The sequence below is a fragment of the Protomyctophum parallelum genome, assembly GCF_964188405.1.
Source record: "Protomyctophum parallelum genome assembly, chromosome: 5".
NCBI lineage: Eukaryota > Metazoa > Chordata > Actinopteri > Myctophiformes > Myctophidae > Protomyctophum > Protomyctophum parallelum.
This window is the reverse complement of record NC_139702.1, coordinates 37,557,408-37,580,248: the sequence shown is the minus strand read 5'-3', so window position 1 is coordinate 37,580,248 and position 22,841 is coordinate 37,557,408. Positions and strand designations below refer to the sequence as shown.

General features: G+C 43.8%; 1 protein-coding gene across 1 annotated transcript; it reads right to left on the bottom strand.

Moving 5' to 3' along the window:
* Nucleotides 1–980: 980 nt before the first annotated feature.
* On the bottom strand, nucleotides 981–21,862 carry ptpn9b (protein tyrosine phosphatase non-receptor type 9b). Its single transcript, XM_083765336.1, has 13 exons — nucleotides 21,808–21,862; nucleotides 19,143–19,286; nucleotides 17,582–17,671; nucleotides 17,236–17,360; nucleotides 16,719–16,824; nucleotides 15,807–15,917; nucleotides 10,572–11,533; nucleotides 8,852–8,948; nucleotides 7,552–7,621; nucleotides 7,326–7,404; nucleotides 6,586–6,736; nucleotides 4,160–4,367; nucleotides 981–3,653 (listed from the first exon to the last, which is right to left on the bottom strand). Exons 1-13 carry the CDS (start codon nucleotides 21,838–21,840, stop codon nucleotides 3,430–3,432), a joined length of 2,400 nt encoding a protein of 799 aa, XP_083621462.1. The 5' UTR covers nucleotides 21,841–21,862; the 3' UTR covers nucleotides 981–3,429.
* Between the last annotated feature and the right edge of the window lie 979 nt (nucleotides 21,863–22,841).

The following is a 22,841-nucleotide window of genomic DNA, read 5'->3' as shown; positions in this document are numbered from 1 at the left end:
CTTCATAAACAGTGACCTCATAATCCTCATCCTAATTCTCAATATCACTGAGCGGTGAGCTTGTACAGTAGATTCATTCATTTGCGGCCTCATAATCTTCAGCTCACTTCCCAAATCTCAAAATCTGTCACTGTAGATTGTATAGTAGACTCTACTGTCAAAATGTACATCACTACGGATAAAAATAAAGGTTGATGAGTGATGCTGTTATGGAAGTACCTTGTAAAATGTAAACCAACCTTTGTGTGTACTTCATACGACGAATAACAAAAAAATGCCAATCTACATCTACAAGCTGTCAATGCATAACAAGTGTGTGACACATCGTGAGCTTGTAGATTTGCCAGTTTCACATGAAGTGCCAGGTGGATAAGGACATTGCCAGATTGAAAGTGATTAATAATTAGTAACATATGGTTATGTCAGTACTGGACAGTGACATGCATATTCTAAAGCAGTGGTTTTCAACCAGTGGTCCTTGAGAGGGTTCCAGGTGGTCCCCAGCCTAATGGAGTTAGTAAAACAAAACCCCCAAAACGCTCTCAAGAGTTACATTTTTGTTAATGTTAAGCATTACTCAATTTACAAGAAGTCTACATAATTAGAAATGTAAAATAATTATGTTGATCAACATTTGCCTGTTATCTCTCCTATGGTACCAACATCAATACAGCATGGAATTGTAGACAAAATCTTATCCAAGTGGCTAAATCTCATCAAATGGTCTGTGGCCGAATAAATAATGGGCATTTATGAAAAGGGTTGAAAACCACAGTTCTAAAGCAAAAAATATCAAACAGGAACAGTTCCTCTAGTCTAGACTAAGGTGGAGATTTCCGAGCTCCTGGCTGTGATTTACAGCTGTGCCTGGTAGCAGTCAAGTTATTGCTCCGGATATTTCTTGATTTCAGTTTAACATAAAAGCATCTATCAGTAAACATCTGCATCCATCAGAGAAGAGACCCCAGCAGTTCACTTCATTCAGTAATACCATTGCTTTAATGGGACAGCCAGGCTGACAGCATGTAAAAGGCCATTATTCAATCACGAGAACTTAAAAGCACAAAAAAGAAACATTAAAAGAACACCAACAACAAACGCACAGAGCATTCTTGGCCGTTTATGAAAACAACTTTCTAGCATGGGGACCAAGAGACTTCTCCATTCCTGTAGCTATACAGAATCTTTTACAATATTGTCCTGGTGCTCAAAAACAAAGTCTCTGTGAGTGACAATTTTTGCAAGGCTGCGTTGGTAGGTCCATGCTAGTAGGCTGTTGAGGATGTGTGTACATTGAGGAACTTACGGATGAGCGTTTGGCATCGAGGGTTGCAGGTTCCGCAGTCATCATCCATATCTTTCAATCACTCGTCCACCCTGAAAACCCAGGAACATTCAAGACTCTCTGCATAAAACTTGTAATCATTCGCTCTCCAACCCCATGTTATTTTTCTTTTTACTCTTTGACACCAAGCTTTCAGGGGTGGGGATGTGAAGAGACGTGACAGCCACCAAGTACTACTTGGCACTACTTAACTTTTTCGTTTACCAATTTTTTGTCCTTGGCATTGGGTTTCCATACAGCAAGACGGCTTTGTTACAGAAGGATTTTGCAATAAGCTCCTTAAAAACATCATTACCTTTACCATTGTCCTGGAAATGAACAATCTTTTTATACAAGTCAGTTCTGAAAATACAATGGCAAATAACATTTTCCACCAATTTCATCGTAAACAAAAAAATATATTTTTCACTCCCCATCTGATTTGTTTAGCTTATCAAATGAAAGTTTTTTTTTTCCTTTTAAGCATCGTACCAACATTCATTGATTTCAATACTGTTTAAGTTTTACAAAGACATAAATATAGGATACAATACAGTATACTGTATAAAATACAAAATCAAGTTGATATTTTTTTTCTTTTTTTTAAATGATAAATCACCAGAAGAAAACCCAAAAAACGGATCTTTGACATTAGGCAAACACTAGTAGAATTACCCCCTGAGGTCAAATGATACAAGGATAGCAATGTCTCAAACTGCTTAAGTACCCAGATAGTTCACTGCTCTGACGTCACACCCCAACGTAGTTTACCGTTAAGTCTACGGGCATTTTACAGGTTGGCCTTTTGACACGCAGTCACTGTGTATTATGGGAGTAGGCTAGTTCGGTTAAAATTGTTATATTGTATCTGAACTGCATGATATTACACCAAGGAAACTTTAAAGGCACAAATATCTGAGGCGGGGTATTGCCTCCGAAATAATCAAATCATACAACAGTTGTGGTGTCAAATAAGTAAAAAAATAGGGGAGAAGAAACAGTAAACACTGAGAAAAAGAAAAGTTTCAGGTAAAGGTTTAGGTCTGACCGAGGATGATGAGGCAGTGAATCAGGAAGTTAAGGCCAATTTACAAGAGATCATCCATCAGAACACTAACAGTTATGATGTTAGACCTGACCAAACACAGTTTTACTACGATAATGATTTTCTTCTTCCCACGGTCAATTATATTAAACAAGGCATTATTTCTTGTTCTTCTTTCAGAGGTTGTTATTATACACAATAATATGTAAAGGTATGTTACAAGAATATACATGGGCTTCAGTCTATAATATTTTAGTAAGGAGTACATCCAAGCATTCAGGGTGAGGACTTTGGCTTTGAACGGTTAGTCTACATATGCACAAATATGTAACACGCATAGAAAACTCACCATAGAAAAAAAAAAATGCACAAGTACACAGAAAGTCAAGGAAAACCAGAAATGGACTAAATGGCTCACGTTAACTACATATCAGTCGTGACCATTTGCTCACACACGACCAAAGAGGGGGGGGGGGGAGAGGGGGGGGGGAGAAGAATACATTTTCAAGTTTCACCTTTTCACACCCCGCAACTTGACAACAACTTGACCAATCAAGAGCATTTTGTTCGGGTGTAAAGAAAAGCCAGAAGACGTACAAAAACAGGGTAAAACATTGAGGGTGGGTGGGGGTGTGAAGGGTTAAAGTTCAAGTTTGTCATTCATGTGCAAGTCAATATAAAAATGCTACAACTCGTACAACGCTCTTGTCAACAAGACATGTTCAGGGCAGTCCTCTGACGAGAGCGTACAACTTTTTTTTTCTTTTTTTTTAAGGGCTTAAGTTGGAAATTGGCAGGACAAGTTTGCTCAATCAACGATGCAACGCATTATCTGATCTCCGCTCCCTGCAGTTTCGTTTATTTTCCGCTCATCACCCCTCCCTCTGTCCAACACACCTGTCAGTCCGACCGGACGAAGAGCCTTCCGAGAACCTGCCTCACTGCATCAAAGGCCACCTCCTCCTTACCCTGGGAGAGTCTCTCCTCACCATGCACCTTTGCCCACTATGGTAGGTCATTTCAGCCATCTCACCGTTTCCCCCTCCGCAGCCCACCTTGCTCACTCGCTGTCGGTCTCCAGGTCAGAGTCCGACCACTGCACTGGGCTCAGTTTGCCGTGGCGCTGGGCGTACTCAATGACTGCCGTGTAGCAGAAGTAGTACTGGTCCCAGGTCTGGATGCTAAAGGCCCGCTGCGTGCGCATCCGCCGCACTGTCTGGCGCACATCCACCGTGCTAATGTCCTCTAGCCGTGACAGGCAGATGTCCAGTGTACAGAAGGTACCTACAGAAGGGAGGGCGGCGAGGGAGGGATGGAGGACAAAATGGGAGGAAGACGAGTGAGGTCACACCGTCACACTCAATCATCTGCATTCACCAACCAACTGCTTCTTTTTTCACTACAAAATTGACCAAATAAATCCACTCAAAAACACATTAACATTGAAAGGTTTCCATGCAATGTACGGTAATCAAGATGATATCAGATACTTCACTGTTTTTATGGGTCCCTTTATTTATTTTTTCCTACTTTTTTTAATCATTATTTCAAAACAACTTTTTCACAAATTAAAAACAAATGTAATACTTTTTTTCAGTAAGTTCATGAAGAAATAAAATAAATATTAAAGAAATTCCATCAATTAGAAAACAAATGTAGTGAAAATAGCAGACATACAATTTCTCTTTTGAGTCACGGGCTAAAAGGTTTGGGAACCACTGCACTGCACTACAATACACTACATGTGATTTTGAGGATAACACAATTGTACAATCCTAAATGTGTTTTACCTGTGCGGCCAATGCCTGCACTGCAGTGCACCACCACAGGCGGGCCCCCTGGAGGGCCCGTCCAGCCGGGGCCCAGGCTCATGACCGACGCCTCCTGCCTCTGGAGCACGTGCTCGCGGAAATCTAACATGGCAGACGCACTCTTGGGAACGCCAAAGTCTGGCCAGCCAACGTAGAGGTAGTGGGACACCTCACGCCTCTCGCCAGTCTGAGAGTGGGAGAGAGATAAGAAACGAGTTATGGCCAAACGTTAACCATTAAGAAATTGGTAACACCAACGCCATTGTAAGGAACGGCTTATGTTAGCATTAGCTCACAATGTTTATCTTTCCCCAGAAACGGAAACATGTGTGCGAAAACAAATCAGATCTGGACCTCGGATGGATCATCATCACGGTGGACAGCTATGGGGTGCGCTCGCACCTTGGATGGATCATCATTTCATATTTTATATAAAGCTTTATCTACGAGATATTTTGTAGTTGGCATATAAGGAATTCATATTATAGTTTTTAAAAAGCACAAAATCTCTACACGCGTGCGTTTGTAGTATTTTAACATTACGTCATTTTCCATCAAGCACAAATTAGCCGCCTACTAACACATGCTTTTATCGGCAAGGGGTCCTTCCTCGTTCCAAAATATACGAAGTGCTTGCTTTTACCATGTGTACAGTACTACATCAGTGTTCACGACAGTGGTGAGTGACATTCTTTGTACAAGTACGTATCCATAGCGAATCCCATGTGCACCCCTGCCCTGCGGTGCAGATCTATAAAATATCATAGTATTTTATTTGTTATTTAAGAGTGGTGCATAAAAATATTTCTGATCGATTGATGCTGTGCATAGACATGACCACATCATATCACACAGAGCATGCAGGCAGAGCGCACCACGGGATGGTTATATATTTTATAATACATTATTCTACAAACGCTGCTGCCGCCTATCGCAAGGCATTTTGCTTACATCATGGTTTTACATTCACCATCGCTGATGAGCAGCGCTTCGAGGAGGGAGGCTTGTTCAGGAACTCCATTATATCATATATGGCTCTGCATCAATGTAATAATTATGCGCTGTGAGCCAACATGAGCCATGATGTCATAAGCTTTGCGGATTCACCGTTTTGCCCATTTACATGAAGGGATAAAACGGCGTTCTCAAAGATTCCCACTCTGGAAGGTGTTTTCACTTTGTTGCGTTTTATTTTTATATATATATATATATTTCTTTTATCGCACGATTTTGTAACCCATTTTTCACCCCTGTGTCAATCATCTAATGTGATCCTGGGCTCTACACACCCTCCGCCAACCTGGGGAGAGCAACAGACTTAACTCATGCTTCCTTCATGCTTGAGTGTCCAAGTTGCTCCTTTACACCTGACAGGGGGGAGTTTCCCTGGTTGGACGTAGCGCATGGAAGGAACACGTTATTCCAACCAGTTCCTTTCCCCTCCATCAGGCGCCCCGGCTGGCCAGGGGGAGGCAGTTTAGAGACCAGGATTACTGCATGTTTTTGACACGGGGAGAACATGCAAACTCCACACAGAAAGGCCGTTTCGCCAACCCCGCCTTCGGGTATGGGCACTTTGTTGCGTTTTCATCTCCTGAAAACACCGTTCTCGTCTAAAGGAACACCAGCAAACGATACTTTATTTTGCCGTTTTCTATGAACACCATTCTCGTGTAAAGACCACCCGAGTTGCTGGGCTGAACGTTGAAAAGTTAAATTGAGCCGGCTCAGGGCCGTTTGAGTTGTGACCCAATAGGGACAGAAAAGAGTTAATAATAATAAAAGTTAATAATTTTCTGGCGAGAGAGCATGTAACCCGACTGCCTCTCAAAGTGGCTACTGTCCAATTACAGCGTATCCTTTCACAATCCGTGTAGGCTTTCGAAGCATGCGACCCAGGCTGTGGTGTCATGCTCGAAGAAAGCAGTACCACGGCGTGGCCGCGTGGTACCAGTATTTATTTTATGCGCACTTGTAGGTACGATAGGATAGCGTCTCTCTTGGGCAGCCCAGTCAATGGAGCTCTTGCCCAAGCTAGGCTGAGCTGCTGAAAGACGGAGGTGAGAAAAATAAATCTCCTCCGATTAGCACCTTTTACCAAGCTACAAAAGCAACTCGTGCATATCAATGGTCCATGTGTGACCTGTTAAGTAGGCTGTAGTCTGGTGGTTGTGTGTTGTTACTGTTTTATGGTCGTTTGAATGAATTAATTTGTCACGAGTTGTCTGCTTTTGTGTGTATGTTGTGAGATTGTGTAAAACTCTCATACTAGGCTATCAGCTGTTCTGTGTGCACACACGCACACGGAAGCGAACGTGTGCGTGTACGTACCACAGTCATTAAAATGCAGTGGTACCAAAAAAAGAATCACCATTACACCACTGGTCCCAGCGCACGTGTCTCACCTGTGCGTTGTAGAGTTCAAGGTGGGAGAGCTTGAAGTCCTGGAACACCTTGATGTGGGTGTTCCTGATGAGGAAGTACCCGTGCTGCTCCGTCCGGCCCTCCTCCAGGGGCCAGTATTGACCGCACTTCACGCGGCCACGCTCCACCACCCTGGGAACGCACACACAACGGAAAAAAGCTAAATAAAATCTCATGACTGACAGTTTAACACTTACACTGCCCAGCGTCAGTTGGGACCAGTAAATAGACCTTGCCCAGCTATTTGTTGCTTCAGAGCCCTTCTCAAGGTTAACACTGTGCGCCGTGCGCATGACCGGGCATTAGCAAATGACTAACCAAACCCGTTGCGGGACGATCGCCGACCACCTGAGGCATGAACTCTTTTAATCATAAAATAACTGACAGAAAATAGTCGATCTACAAGCTCACAACACGTCACGCTGTGATGTGTTCTGAGCTTGTAGATCGTCTATTTTCGGTGCGCAACACGCTTCCATAGAAGACATGCTGGCTTCTATGGAATAAAAAATGAATGAAATCTCCCGTGGCGACTGAGAACTTTAATCCACGCACACAACAGCTCAACTCTTCACCTGCTCCGCCAGCAAGCACCACCATGCATCTGTATCTGACATCACATCAACCCTCACAACTTGTGTGCACATGTGACTCTTTGGCATCTCCCGTCGATCGTACAAGATAATTTTCCCAGAAATCAGATGACGGTTTGAAGGTTCACCTGGTGGTCATGACTATAATCAGTACCATCTGCTCCCACACCATGCGCCAGAAGTCACCGAAGGTCTTTGGCAAAGGACCTGAGGAATACAAAGACACCGTCTGACCAGGGTAACAGCGTCACCGACACAGTTCCCACACAACATGGGTCAGAGAAAGACAACCTTAGAAGAAGACTGATTGCAGGGAAAACAGCCAGTGAGTCTGTTATGTTAACAGCAGCTTACCCTGAGTAGCAATGTAGGCGTTGCTTCTCTTGTACCCGTCCATGAAACTGGCATTGATGTAGTCTGATGTCTGAAGAGAACACAGCACAAAGGGAAGTGAATTGCTGACGCGTTTGATGTGTTCTACTGCCCTCTATAGGAGTTGTCTGTACACCACAATATAAAAATTGTCACCATTTTGTTTGTACATTTACACCTATGAAAAATAATATATATACATAGGGTTAATATGGTTTGTTTTAAAGGGGAACTTGGCCGATCTGTTACTTGAATCCCATCGTTCTTTTTTCTTTTCTGTCAAAAACTGACATATCACTTTCCAATTTGTTGTGTGCTGCACTCTCACGTCGCTGGAAAATCCCCACCAGCCTATGTGACTCGTCGAAACGTGCAGTTTAAAGGATACAGATTAAACAAGTGAAATTGGAAGTGATGACAAAAATAAATGAGTAGACGAAATTGGAACTGGAACACTATAAAATTGAAGCTGACAAATAGTGGTAGTGATGGCTGACATTTTGCACCCCACCATAAAATGAAAGAAAAAAATCTGTTTATTGAAGAGCTGAAGAGACAGCAAGATCCCTGTTACTGAACAAACACTCTATAGAAATGATTACTATCAGAAATAGTCATTTTAACAAAAACGTTTTTGTTTCAACCCAAAAATATCACTTAGCCTACCTTTAAATCTTTTACAAAAAATATATATCTTTCAACCAAAATACCTTTAAACACCACATTGATTACCGATGATCAGTTGAATCTTGAACCATTTTAAGTCTGAATAGTTAATAGTTTTAGGGAATCAATAAGTCGAATTTCCCAGTGAAATGAATATAGAGAAACATTAAAGGAGCATTCAGTGATTTGGGTGATTTGGAAACCCCCCGGTCCACCCCAATAACAAATTATGTGCACATGCACACACTCTACAGTGGAACATGCAACAGGCCAAAAGCATGTGCACCAAGGCACGCCCCCACTCGATCATGATTGGAGGAAGGCCCCTCTCATCCTTGACCCCAGGGGTTAACTGGGACAGGGAGGAAGTCCTTATATGGTCAGATATTTTAATTAAGTGAAATCACTGAATGTACCTTTAAGAACACTGTTGAGCAGATATTATTTCAACTTACCCTACCCTACTTCATTGTACAAGAGTGTCACCCAAAAGTAGAGAAAACAGCTGATCTACAACACGATTTATCGAAGTTAAGTCTTATCTGCGGGTTGTGTGAAAACTGTGAATATTGAATTAATATAAAGTATTTTCAAAGAGTCATATCTGAATTATTACCTCATCGTCGTCATCACAAAGCTGGCAGAGTCGCACTCGCGACTGGTCTAGACAAAGGACATCGCTGTACCGGTTCTTAATCTGATTGGTCAGCTTCCTGTGAAAATGTATAAAAACACACAGACACTTTCAGATGACAGATTTCAAGTTTGGGCAACTCCTGTTTATCTGTCATAGGCCCTCATTTATCAATCGAGTGTAAAATCTGCCACAGATTCGAGTGCAGGTTTCGTAGTACACCCACGTCGCCACGGAATTTATAAAGTGATCACAAACAGCTGATCCTTCCTTAATTTCGTTCTGACGTTAATAAATGTCACGGCTGAAATCTATCTGGCACGCCCTATTAAATCTAGCCTCGCCCTCGTTTTTGCGACATGAACAACGGCAATACGTTTACTGAAACCATGGTTACATGAAAAAATAGGTTTCTCCCGTGCCTTGCTGCCCGCCTCACCCCCCTCTCTCATACACACACACGCACAGCACGCACACGCAACTTGCAAGCCCAACTAACTGGTGTGTTGTTAAACAAATAAAGAACGAACACCTGCATGAATTAAATAAAGTTGTCATCGCATCGCCATAAATGGAATACGTTTGGGCTGGCCTATATTAATTTTACCCATTTGTGCGCAGTGCACGGCGAAGGCGTGAGACTGCGCACTGCTGTGATATTAAAGTCCTGTGGGTGAGTGTCAGTGATGCCTGCATGAGAGATAGGCTATCATGTCGTCAAGGCAGTCATAATCAACGTTTATGTAGTGATTTGATCATTGATGAACGAATCATAAACATATGGATGAAGGCTTGCTTGCATGTGTGCTGGTATGTATTGGCGACGCACGCCGCGGTCCCGTCCTCAGGCTCCCGACCCCCGAAAATGATCTCGCTTTTATCTGAACTGTCAAAACCTGTCTAAGCACTTATTTAAATGGTGAATGATTAATCCCCTTACGCCTATAGCCTGCTAGTACTTACTACAAATAGGCAAGCTGTATGCTTGTCATTGTCACTTGGAAATAAAGGCGTGCAGTCCATTTATGCCTTTTTTTAAATAATATCATAATCACTGCATCACCGCATGCGCTCCAAAATCATCTCACAAGTGCGCTCGCATAACAAGGCCAGTAAAGCACTGTTTGATTAAGCACAAACTAATACATTGTAAACATGTTATATTGTTTTTAATTGCACGATTTTAATTACTTGTAAAGTTGGAAATCTCTCTTTTGTTTTTTACTGCATACACATACCGTTTTATATTAACATTTTAGAAAAATATGTTTAAATGCCTGTGACAGCCTCTCAGCTGGTCAAACAATGCTGCTCCGCCGTTCTACGACAGAAAAACAGGTGAGGACAAAACGTACGCCAGGTCCCGAGCAGACGTGGGTTTTGAACGTTGTCACATTCAATTTCAAGCTTTGCCGGAAATGTTAAATGCCGAAAATGTCGGTAATTTCGGCGTGCGCCCATATTTTGGCGTACGCACGGTTGATAAATGAGGGCCTTAAGGCCTATTCATACTCCAGGGTTCTAGGTGATAAGGTGACCACCCAAACGGTGGTTAGTAAAAACAGAGAGATGTGTTTGGGTGAGCCGCGGCTAACATCAATGTTGTAGTTTTCCCAAACACCGTGGTGGTCACCTTATCATCTAAAACTGGAGCATGAATAGGACAATTACAAGACCAAGAGAGCATCCTCTCGTCTCTTACTTGGAGTAGTCGAAGGTTCCCGTTGGCGGCTCCTTGCGGATCTCCTCATACTCCTGGTAGATGCCTTTCTTCTTCCTCCTCTTCACGTGCTCCACCAGCTCCTGCACGGTCATGCCTCCCGGCTCGGGCATGTGAACGGACGCCTCCGCGCAGGGGTCCTCGTCCTCGGGACCCCACGACGATGTCGACAGGGGCGGGGACGCCGGCTGATGGGGGTGCCGCGGCAAAGCTTTCTGGGGCAGAGGGGGGACCCCTTCTTCCTCTTCGAGCTCCTCGTCTTCCTCGTCCTCCACCAGGCTCTCGTCGTTCTGTGAGCTGCGGGTGGCAGAGTCCACCGGCGCCTCGTCGGCGGGCGCGTCCCCCTCGTCTACTTTGGGGTGCTGCGGGGTGTCAGGAGGCGTGTCCGACTGGGGAGGGGGCTGGTGGCCGCGGCCGTTCACATTAGCGTTGGGACCAGCGCCGCCGCCGCCAGCCACGTTGGCTCCGCTCACTGCCGAGCCGTTCCAGTGTTGGTGGTTCCCCTGCGGCCTGTTGGGAGCCGAATGCGGGCTGTGCTGCTGGTTCTGGCCCTGGGCTCGAGTCCTACCCTCCACCACTCCACCACAGTGGTTGTGTGGGTTAGCGTTGCTATCGTTATAGCAGTTGGAATTAACAATAGCCACGGCTTCCTCCGGCGTATACGTTCTGTTCCTGGACACGTATCCGTGCGTGTTGTACGACAGCGTAGCGCCCGCGCTAGTGTTACTGCACTCCAGGCTGTAGGAGCGCAGCAGGCTGCCCACGCAGTCGTGCACGTCGTGTGCCGGCGTGTCACCGCCGTCACCCGAGCCGGGGTGCATGTGTGCGTTCACGCACGACTGGATCCAGGCCACGTGGTTGTACTGGGACGACCCGCCCAGGTGCTCGGGGAGAGAAGAGACCGGGATGTGATTGGCCAACTCATGGGCTTTCACAGTGCACACCTGCAGGAAGAAATGAGAAAACAATAAAATAAAAATAATAAGAAAAAATAATATCTAGATATTTCATGACTTATAACTTCAACTTAGACCGGGTATAAAGCAGTGGTGAAATCATTTTCTGCAGGCTTCATATGAAATCCAATTTACATTAAATAAAAGAATAACAATGAAAAAGAGTAAAACATTCTGAAGGAAATTGTAAAAGGCAAAAGAACTGCCATAAATAGCTTGATCGCATAATTGTTGTTTGTCTATTTAGCCAAATATCAAGTATCAAAAACAAATATATTTCTTTTAAATATACTGTCAAAAAGACATACTGTCAAAAGACATACGATCGAATATTGGATCGCTTTTACTGGCCTGGGATAAAGAGGGCTGTAGATGATTTTTGCCAGAGTTGTGAAGTCTGCCAAATAAACGCTCCTAAGCCTACCTATCGCAACCCTCTTATCCCACTACCCATTATTGAAACTCCATTCGCACGGCTAGCGATGGACATTGTTGGCCCATTGCCAAAGTCAGCTCGTGGACACAGATACATATTGGTTATAGTTGATTATGCCACCCGCTATCCCGAGGCCATTCCACTACGCTCGGCCACTGCTAAAACAGTATCACACGAGCTTCTGATGCTATTTAGCCGGGTTGGCATAGCAGACGAAATTTTAACGGATCAAGGCACATGCTTCATGTCCCGAGTAATGTCCACGCTCTATAAATGGCTAAAAGTGAAGCGTATTCGCACATCACCGTACCACCCGCAAACAGACGGTCTTGTCGAACGCTTCAACCAAACCCTGAAGAAAATGCTGCGGAAGCTAGTGGACATTGATGGGAGGGATTGGGACCAGTTAATCCCGTATGTCTTGTTTTCTATCCGAGAGGTTCCCCAGGCGTCGACAGGCTTCTCACCATTTGAACTGGTGTATGGGCGGAGACCGCGAGGCCTGTTAGACGTTGCCAAGGAGACCTGGGAAACACAGCCCTCCCCACACCGCTCTGTCATTGAGCACGTGGACAAGCTGCAGGCGCGCGCCCGCAAGGTTTGGCCTATGGTGCGCGAGCACATGGAGCGCGCACAACGAGACCAGGCACGCACCTACAACCGAGGGGCGCGTGTCCGAGAATTCCAGGTGGGAGAACAGGTCCTTGTTTTAGTGCCCAGCAGCGAGTGCAATTTTCTAGCTAAATGGAGAGGACCGTATGAGATCGAAGCGAGAATAGGACCTGTAAATTACAGAGTAAAACAACCCGGCCGGCGAAAAGGCCAACAAATCTACCACGTGAATATCCTGAAAAAGTGGAAAGCCCCCGGCCCCGTGCCATCCTCTGTCCTATTAACGGCTCTCTCTCCTCCTCCCACAGCCGCGGTCCCCACGGGGGAGGACCTGTCCCCGTCCCAGCGGCAGGACGTAAAATAACTCCTCAATCGGAATAGTGACGTATTCTCGGAGATCCCTGGGCGAACGCACCTAATTAAGCACGATATAGAAACCACTGCAGGGAAAACTATTCGCCAGCGGCCCTATCGTGTACCTGAGGCCAGGCGCATAGCGATTAAAGAAGAGGTAGGGAAAATGCTAAAATTAGGAGTGATAGAAGAGTCCCATAGCCCCTGGGCCAGTCCCATTGTAATTGTCCCAAAGCCAGATGGCTCTCTAAGGTTCTGCAATGATCCGATGAATTAATTGAGCGGCTCGGCCCCGCAAGGTTCATAAGCACCCTTGATTTGACAAAAGGGTACTGGCAAATTCCCCTCACTGAGCGAGCCAAACCCAAGACCGCGTTTTCCACCCCAGACGGCCTCTTTCAATACACTGTCCTCCCGTTTGGTGTCCATGGCGCTCCCGCAACATTTCAGAGATTAATGGACCGCGTCCTAAGACCACATAGGAAATATTCGGCAGCGTATCTGGATGATGTTATAATCCACAGCGCCACCTGGGGGTTGCACTTGCAACATTTGGAAAATGTACTAGGGTCCCTGAGAGAGGCGAGACTGACGGCCAACGCTAAAAAGTGCCACGTTGGCTCAAGAGAGACTGACTATCTCGGCTTTACAGTGGGCCGAGGCTGTGTGAAACCCCAGCAGAGGAAAGTGGAGCGGCTCCGGGATTGGCCCCGCCCGGGCACCAAAAAACAGGTGAAGTCATTTATGGGACTAATATCGTATTATCAGAAATTTATTAAAGACTTTGCTACCATTGCAGCGCCGCTTTACGACCTGACAAAAAAGACCCTCCCGCTCCACGTCACCTGGACCCCCGAAGCGGAGGGAGCGTTTCGTGTTCTGAAAGAGGCGCTCTGCGATGAGCCGGTGCTCAAGGCGCCTGACTTCGGCAGGCCCTTCATATTGCACACAGACGCCTCAGGGACGGGAATAGGAGCGGTGCTGTCACAGTGCATAGACGAGGAAGAGCACCCAGTCACCTACATCAGCAGGAAGCTGAAGAAACACGAGCGAAACTACGCCACCGTGGAAAAGGAGTGCCTGGCGGTGAAGTGGGCCATCCATCACCTCCGGTACTATCTATGGGGCCGGCGCTTCACTGTCATTACCGACCACGCCCCCTTGAAATGGATGGCCAGAAATAAGGACCGGAACGACCGAGTGACCAGATGGTTCCTGGAATTGCAGGACTACTGCTTCGACGTAGAACACCGACCGGGGAGAACCATCGCTCACGCGGACGCCTTGTCCAGACGATACGAGGGAGAAGAGGAAACTGAAGCTTCCGGTGGCACCGACAAGCTTGGGGGGAGGATATGTGGGGTGTCGCTAGGCAACCACCCGCCAGCCCAGACAGCCAGTGGGGAGGAGGCAGAGCACGGCCAAGGAGGACACGCCCACTCGGCCTCGTCATCGACCAGACTTATTACCCAGCCTATCTATTGGCTCAAGGCCAAGTGCACCTATTGGCCCAAGGCCAAGTGCACGCGCCTACGCCAGGCTAAAAAGGAAGAGATGTCTGCCCCTGCTCTCACTTCCCCACTGACAGCTGACAGGGACAGTCCGGATACGCCTGGCGGTAAGCGACACCTCACCCTCTCGCACCACGACACCAGACATGTACCTTAATGCGAGCATGAAACTAAAACGCCTATTCTCCTCCTGTATAGGTAACCCGCTACCCCGGACGAATGAACACAGACGAAAGTTCCACCTCCCCGGGAGAGTATTGACAGGGCGCCTGTCAAAACCCGGGGACAGAGTGAGATAGTAGTGGCGCACTAAGCCCGGTAGGGAAGAGATCCCTAACCTAATCCCCGCCAGAGAAGAGGCGGAGTTTTCTGTTCGTAACTAACATTTGAGTTGCATTTGATGCCACGCACGGAAAGTGCATTTAACTATAATAAACGGCCCGTGGCGGCCCAGTTTGAATACTGCCCTGTGTGTTGGTGTCCGCTCAGTGTCCACAATACATAAAGTGACAGTGTATTCTGCAGTCTCTTGTTTCTTTGTTGATGCTGATTCGTTTTAAGTGGGTGCACTAAACAAAATGTTGTATGTTCAATAGAGTGACAATAAACATCTTATCTTGTGCACCATATGCTAAACAAATGTACATAAAATGTATGAGAAAGCATGTACATTCAGATCTATCTGATATTGAGTACATCAGAGTGACAGGTCAAAAGTAGCATTTAAAGACCGCCATCGCCATCTAGTGGCTGCATTGATGTCTGCTGTGGTGGAAACTTTGTATGTAACCTTGGGTCACCAGGCTTTCCACCTGGTCTGCCTGGTCTGTGTTACTGAATTGCCGTGCGATCTGGTCAGGAGCGAATTATATCTTACGTCATGTTGTAGTCATTGTTTTGTAGTCAATGACAGTACGTTTCGCTGATTTCTAAAATACAAAATAAATGTAAATGTGAGTATGCTTTCCAGAGACTATTTAGCGTCTGTAAACCTTTGTTATCCCACTGATTCTATTCTCATCGCAGGCTGCGAGAGAGCGAGTCACGCTTTTATTGGGAAGGTATTATTCTTCCGGTTTGAGGGAAAGAAGCTCTGGTTTGAGGGTTCCGGCCTGATGACTACAACATGACTTTAAGATATCATCCGCTCCCGACTGGATCGTAAAAGGAATGCTGTCCAGGCTACCTTGTATGTCCAAAACGGTTACTTTTCAGGAAGTGTTCCAATTGATTCAATGTAGTTATTTAGTCTCAACTCTCAAGGTCTCGTATATTCTTTTCATTACATTTTTATAAAAACACAAAAACATTTTTCAGATAATGTGCAGCACACATGAGACGTATGTACCCTTTCTCTCAGCTTCTCACGGACAAAGAGGCGAAGAACAGCAAACGGTGCTCGGAACCAGAGAGGTGATGACACGATGAAGACACATTTTAGACGAGCTGGGAATGCTCCCTGATGAGAAACAAGAGATATGAGACACTGACCCGGGAGAATGACACCCATATTTAATGTGCATGTCCTACCTGCTTGAACCCCATCATTCCTATTCTGGGGTGAACATTGGGCAAAAATAGCAGATCTACAGGCTCACAACACTGTGTCGCAAGCCTGTAGATTGGCTATTTTTGGCAAAGATATTTTAGTGTAGAGCCAAAGCAGAATTGTGATAAAAGGATGTGATGAGACATCCGTTTAATTTAATAGGGATCCCTAGAGAAATACCATGCTTCCAGCATGCAAGTTGATTGAGTCTCCCGAACCATCTTGGCACTAAATATGTATACACAACACGAAAAGGGGAGGAGTTTGAGCTGTGACATGCCCCAACAATACCCTCTCTTTGGTAGGGCACAATGGTCTGATTCAAAGTCCTTTGTCAATGCAGCCAGATCAAAGACAGTTCTTATTAAACATCAAACTGTATTTGGTAAAATAAATGTAGAATTTCAATGTGGAACCCTGAATTTGATGAACAATCACACTCGTGTGAAGTGAGGGACACTTATCATCATACATCATCACAATCACAATTGGCGTTCTCACTTTTTATCCTCAAATTCGTGGTACACACAGACACAGAAAGCTGGCAAGAGGCCCTCAAAAACAGTAGGGAACTTGCTCTGTGATTTTCACAGATGTGGTGTGTGAAAAACACAAACGAGGTATGTGTAATATCACTGGGTATTGTCTGTATTACAAAAAATGACCAACCCTTCCCTGGAGAAACAGGGAGAGGGGTTTTGTTAAATGCACCTTGAGCAGGTTGAGGATCTTAACACAGAGATCATAGTCGAAGTTTCCATAGCTGGAGTTGGTCATGTCGTAGATAAATATGAGGCCGTCTTTCTGAGTTTGCAAACTGTTAGAGATGAAAGAGACAGAGTTATCCAAACGGAGGAATGGTGGTAGAAAAAGATGATGCAATCGTTCATATTACCCAGGGTTCTTAAAACGTTGTTCATCCTGGCACTAAAACAACATTAGTAATGGAAACACTATAACAGGAAAAAGGACATTTTAGCTTTCTGAAGTTTCTTTCTATACATATGTAACATTTATGACTGCCCAACTACATTTCTGAGAAACTGCATCAACAGCAACATCCATCTGATTTCAAAGTAGAAGGTCAGACTCTAATTTAGAATACCAAGCAAGCAGGACTACAGTCAGAAGTAAAGAATTTACATTCTTATAGAGCAAACAAGACAAAAGGTTTCATGAAAATGTCGCTAAAAGAGAGACCGGGGGAAGAGAAGAAAAGGGTGCATACCACTCTATGGCTTTGTCCAGCTGATAGATGATGGCTTGTAGCACGGCCTTATGGGTAGTGATGTCTGGTCGATGGAGACAAGCCGTAAAGAGAGCTAAAGCTGCACCTTTTGCATCACGGCCAGGCTGGAAAGACACGCTATATTACATTACATGGACCAAGACAAATTCCTCCACTGTGCAATTTACTCAATGTGATTCTGGATTGGAATATGGAAAACGTCAAGAGTCCATCATTAGCATACATAACACGAGAGAGAGCGAGAGACAGACAGACAGACAGAAATCATACAAATACAAGCATGCACAATATTAATTTATAAACCATGTTTAACTGCATCACTCACCAGGACTGTGAATTTGCCACTCAATAGCTCCGATCGCAGAGGCTCCTCATCAGGGTTAATGTTGAAGATGCCCTCTTTGATTCTTGTTTTCTGATTCGAGAAATGACAGCAATAGGAGAGAACGATTTAGTCTGCACTCTGCAGTTAAACCTGCCTGGCTGTGTCACTGTGGCATTCACCTTACAATGCTCAAAACCCAAAGGAGTAGACAGTTTTAACACAGTTGTAGCAGAGACACAATATCAGTCAATACTAAAAATTAATGTTTCATCCTTTGAATTCATGTAATTGACAGTTGACACTGTCTGAAACAAATGCAAGTGTCTATGGAAGTGTTGGTAATGGTAATCAACCCCAACAAAATCACCCCAACTACTCTTTTTTTGTTATTCACCAGCAGTGAAAGAGCAGCTTAAGTCTTGTGTGTATGTATGTATGTGTATATATATAATATATATATATATATATATATATATATATATATATATATATATATATATATATATATATATATATATATGCTTTACCACTTTTAACCCCTTTTGGGGTTATTGAAAAATAGCAGATCTACAAGCTCATAGGTCTGCTATTTTTGAAAAATCGCGAAAATGTTGCGCAGATCTTTGAACTTAGCACGAATGTTTTTAACTCAAATCTTTGCTTCTGGGGGGGTCCCTGGAACTACATATTTTCAGATGGGGGTCTGCGGCCAATTAAATTAAATAGTTTGAGAACCACTTAGGTTTTTCAGAAAACTGTCAGGATTTAGAAGACATTTCTAGAATCGTTCCCAGGTCTAAATGGGTTATGCCAGATTCAAAGCAGTCGTACCGACGTTCGCACAACGTACAATAAGTGATTTTCTGAGCAACACTTAGCGCATTAGTCAAGTCAGATTAAGCGGTCGACTTCCGGCTGATGGATATCAAAATAAGAGCATTGTGTGAAGTCAAAATAAAATTCTAATAGAATTCAAAATAGCAGCAACGATGACAGGAAACACAGTGGTATAGTATACGATCTAACCACATGACTATCGGGTCGCCCAATTCTAGAGGACATTTAATGTTATTGGAAATAAAAGTCCATATCATCATTCCCTGGGAACTAATACTGCACTCTGAGTGTAAGCCATTATGGAAATAAACCTGACAAAATAATTCACATGGTAGTCATTGGATAATTGAAAGGAAGCGTGTGCTTTGGCTTCGAGGGCTGTCACCCGTCACAGTTGTCAGTGCTGTCACCCGTCACAGGTGTCAGTGCTGTCACCCGTCACAGGTGTCAGTGCTGTCAATTCAATTCAAAGGGCTTTATTGGCATGAGAAAACATACGTTTACATTGCCAAAGCAGAAAGAACAATACAACAATATAGCAATACAATCAAAACAAACATTATGTACTTTGAAGGTCAGAATATTCAATAGATCAACTTCTATGTACCAAGATCACTCAATGCAGGTATAGTGCAGGAATATACACAATGATTAGTCTTTAGGGTGGTTGTGTTCCATTTGATATCTGTCACCCATTTGATGCTGTCACGCGTCAGTGCCATACCTTGTATGCCTCGAACAGATCGATGGCCCTTGAGACGTCAAACTTGCGGGCCATGAGGAACTTGACGGCCGTGGGTTGGGAGACGAGAGCAGCACTGTGGGGCTGCTCTCTACTACGCACCTCATTCAGGAACTCCTCCACTGCCTGGAAGGGACAGACGAGGAAGCATAAGGTGGAGAATAGAGACAAGGGGTGAAAATAATAAAAGAGCAAAGCAACAAAAAAAAGAAGAAAGATTGTCAGAAGAAGGCAGAATGAGAGAGAAGGCAAAAGGAGGCACATCAATGTGAGATGAGACAGGAGATGGGGAGGATAATTGAGTTAATTGGAAGACTACATACTGTAGATGTCAAGCCTGGTAGTCCACTCCTAGCCAAGGTTGAAATATAGTGAGACAAGGCTGTGTACAAGCCATGTTCATTGTACTAGGCTGCGCCGCTGCAAGGCAGCAGTAGGATCATAATCCAAAACATACATTTTATTTGGGCAACTTGTCTTGAAGGGTGCATAATTTTTGTCAGTATATAAACTTATTAAACTACTAGTGTTGACTCAACAAAAAGCCTTTTGATGAGCCACATGGAATACCCATAAATGTGTCTATAGAAAAGAGTGAGTGTAAATAAATGTGGCCAGTATATCCCAATGAAAAGTATGACCCGACATATTTGACACAAGTAGTGTACAATAATCTTGTCTAATGTTTATGTTTCACTTCTGCCAGAATGCCAGATAGGTAATCGATGCAGCAGATGGGTATAAACATTCAACCATTTCAACCCCAGATACTGTCAACATTGGATACTAGAGTATTCAACATATTCTTTTGGCCAAGTATAGCATATCATACTAGTAGAATTAGTATAATATGATCTGATGATGATTTAGTATTAGTCAAAATAGTAATGATGTTAATACTGATAATTGCTATTATTATAATGTCTAATATGGTAAATGGCAAATGGTTATGTAGTGCAAATTAATTTGGGGATCTCTATGGTGACAGGGGTGGGGGGATGGGTGTGATATTGATTTTTGTCTTTGGTTTATGCATTCTGAACCTGGCAATTATTTTGCTCGGATCAATCATTGGCATTGCAGAATCTTTGATTATTGAAACTATTTCTAGTAACCAAAATCATGTTTTGTTGTAAGGAGGATAGGCACTTATAAGCTTTCAGCTTCAGTCTAATCCTTTTGATCACCTCTAACGATGTAACAGTTTATTTATGTTGATGTGTATAATTGTGTTGGTGCTGTTGTTGTGAAGATGATCAAGTAACTAAACTAAACTTAAGAGTTGGATAAGGTTCATGAACTCACACACTCACTGTATTCAACAAATAAGTAGTAGACCCAGGCAACAATTCACCATGTATGACATGTGTACATGGTTACTAAATTACTTTATACTGAATAGAACTTTTCTGGAAGTCAGTTACTTGATAACCACTGCATGGAAAATGGGTCCTGGTTGATGTGATGCAATGAACACAAGTTACACAACAAAATATTTCACGGACAATATAGGCATTAAGGCTAATCTAATCTAATGTGATGACTGATTGAGGGGGCAAAGCGAACAGGAAAACAGTGTACAGCCCAAATCTCATGCAGCCAACTAGCCTAATTCAGTTAGCTGTGATTATTCCTGGTGAATGACTACTTCAAGGAAATAATGAAGGTGTCATCAGAAGCTCTGCATGACTTTCAGTGTTTGCTATCAATGTCAGGCCCATCCCTTTTACTGGAGAGTCATGACAACAACAATGCTAGGAACTGAGGGTCCAGTTCTGTGAACTGTCTGCCGTAAATTTGACAGCCAGGAGGATATTCTCTGAACGCTAGCATTAGCATTATCAGAGAGTCAGTAAACCCAACCGCATTTCCAATCCAACACATCGTCATTCTAAATTACGTGCCACCTTTTATAAAGTACTTCGCGCCGTGGGCGATCGTCGAAACATAAAACCACATTCACAACAACACACTGTACACAACAACAGCACAGTAACTCCTGCCAACCAGAGCTTAGCAGCCACTACACTCACTCAAGCCAACAATAGCTAACTAGTGCTATAGCTGATAGCTATGGTTACATGTGGTAGCTAGTTAGCCTAACGTCAGTGTGTGTGTGTGTGTGTGTGTGTGTGTGTGTGTGTGTAAACGTCACGTTACTTTCCACAGTCAGTCGCCTAAACCTTGGGTTAACAGTTAACTGGGTGGCGTTGGGTTGCCTTGCCGTGGATACATATATTACAATATATTTTGCATAGGCTGGGCTGGTTATCTACCCAGCCACAACCGGTAAAATGCCTAGCGTTGCTGGCTGGCATTGTAGCTCATTAGCAGCAAACGCCATCATGCTAAAAGCCCACCTCTCCAGTGCTAACTGCTGTCAGTCAATACACGGGGAGACGGGAGGGTAGCTGGAGGGCCACAACTGTTTACTAGGCTGTACCCCCCACCCACACACACACACACACACACACACACACACACCTGAACAACAACCGTAGTACCATAGTATACATTACGTAGGCCTATATATAAAACTTTATTCACACACGAGATAACGGACAATGGACCAGTGCACACACACACAATCCAGATTTTGTCGAGAAGAAGGGCAAGGAAATAAAATGTGTTATAAGGCTCGCCTTACCAGCTCCTCCTGAGGTGTCAGGGCTTCCGCCATCTTGAAGCCTCCGCAACGTCGCAACGGGCGCGCCCACAAGCCGCTCACTCACGCCCTACTCCAGGCCCCGCCTCCGACTCCGCCCATACCCCCGCCCTATAATAATAATAATAATAATAATAATAATAATAATAATAATAATAATAATAATAATAATAATAATAATAATAATAATAATAATAATAATAATAATAATAATGTGTTACTTTGGAACAACTAGTTCCAAGGTGAAGTTTATTTCCTTACAGACTGATATCCTAATCCAATTCAATTATCAATTGAAATGAGCTTTATTGAAAACATACGTTTACATTGTCAAGTGTTAAAATATAATATAAACAGGTGAACATGGGGAAAGTATCTACAGATATTCATTGCTACAAGAAATAAACATCGGGCCCATTTAGCCCCATTTAGAATGGTTATGTTGTAATGTAAAAGGTGTGAAAAGTTCTATAACAGGTGAGTTGGACTAATTATAAACAATATAAATTAAGTTTTATTTTGTTTAACACGAATGTCGCGACGGCTCGCTTTGAAGTCAGTTTGTACCGTTTGTACCAGGTTTGTGCTGCAGCTGTAGAGCGGAACCTTCGCAGTTCAGTATGTGACTATGTGCTGCTACTACGATATGTTTTCGTGAAACACCAGGCAGCGAGCGCAGCGGTCTTTTTGATTCCGCTCGTAAATGACGAAATTCTAGTTTCTACTAGACGTATTACTATGGTCTAAATAGTAATACGTTTAATAGAATAGAATAGATTTGATCATCATGGCCACATCGGGTCCTCCACCGAAAAAGAAATGCTACATGGGACTGCACCCGATCGTGAAGAAAAAGAGGTATAGGCTATGTTACTGTGTTAGTTTGTTTAGACCTACGACCTACTCCCGATTCTGAAATTTTCAATGGAAAATGTCAGAATCGGGAAATGTCAGAATCGATAAATACATCTACGAGTGTTCAAATTTTGGGCTATTGCAAATGTCAGAATCGATAC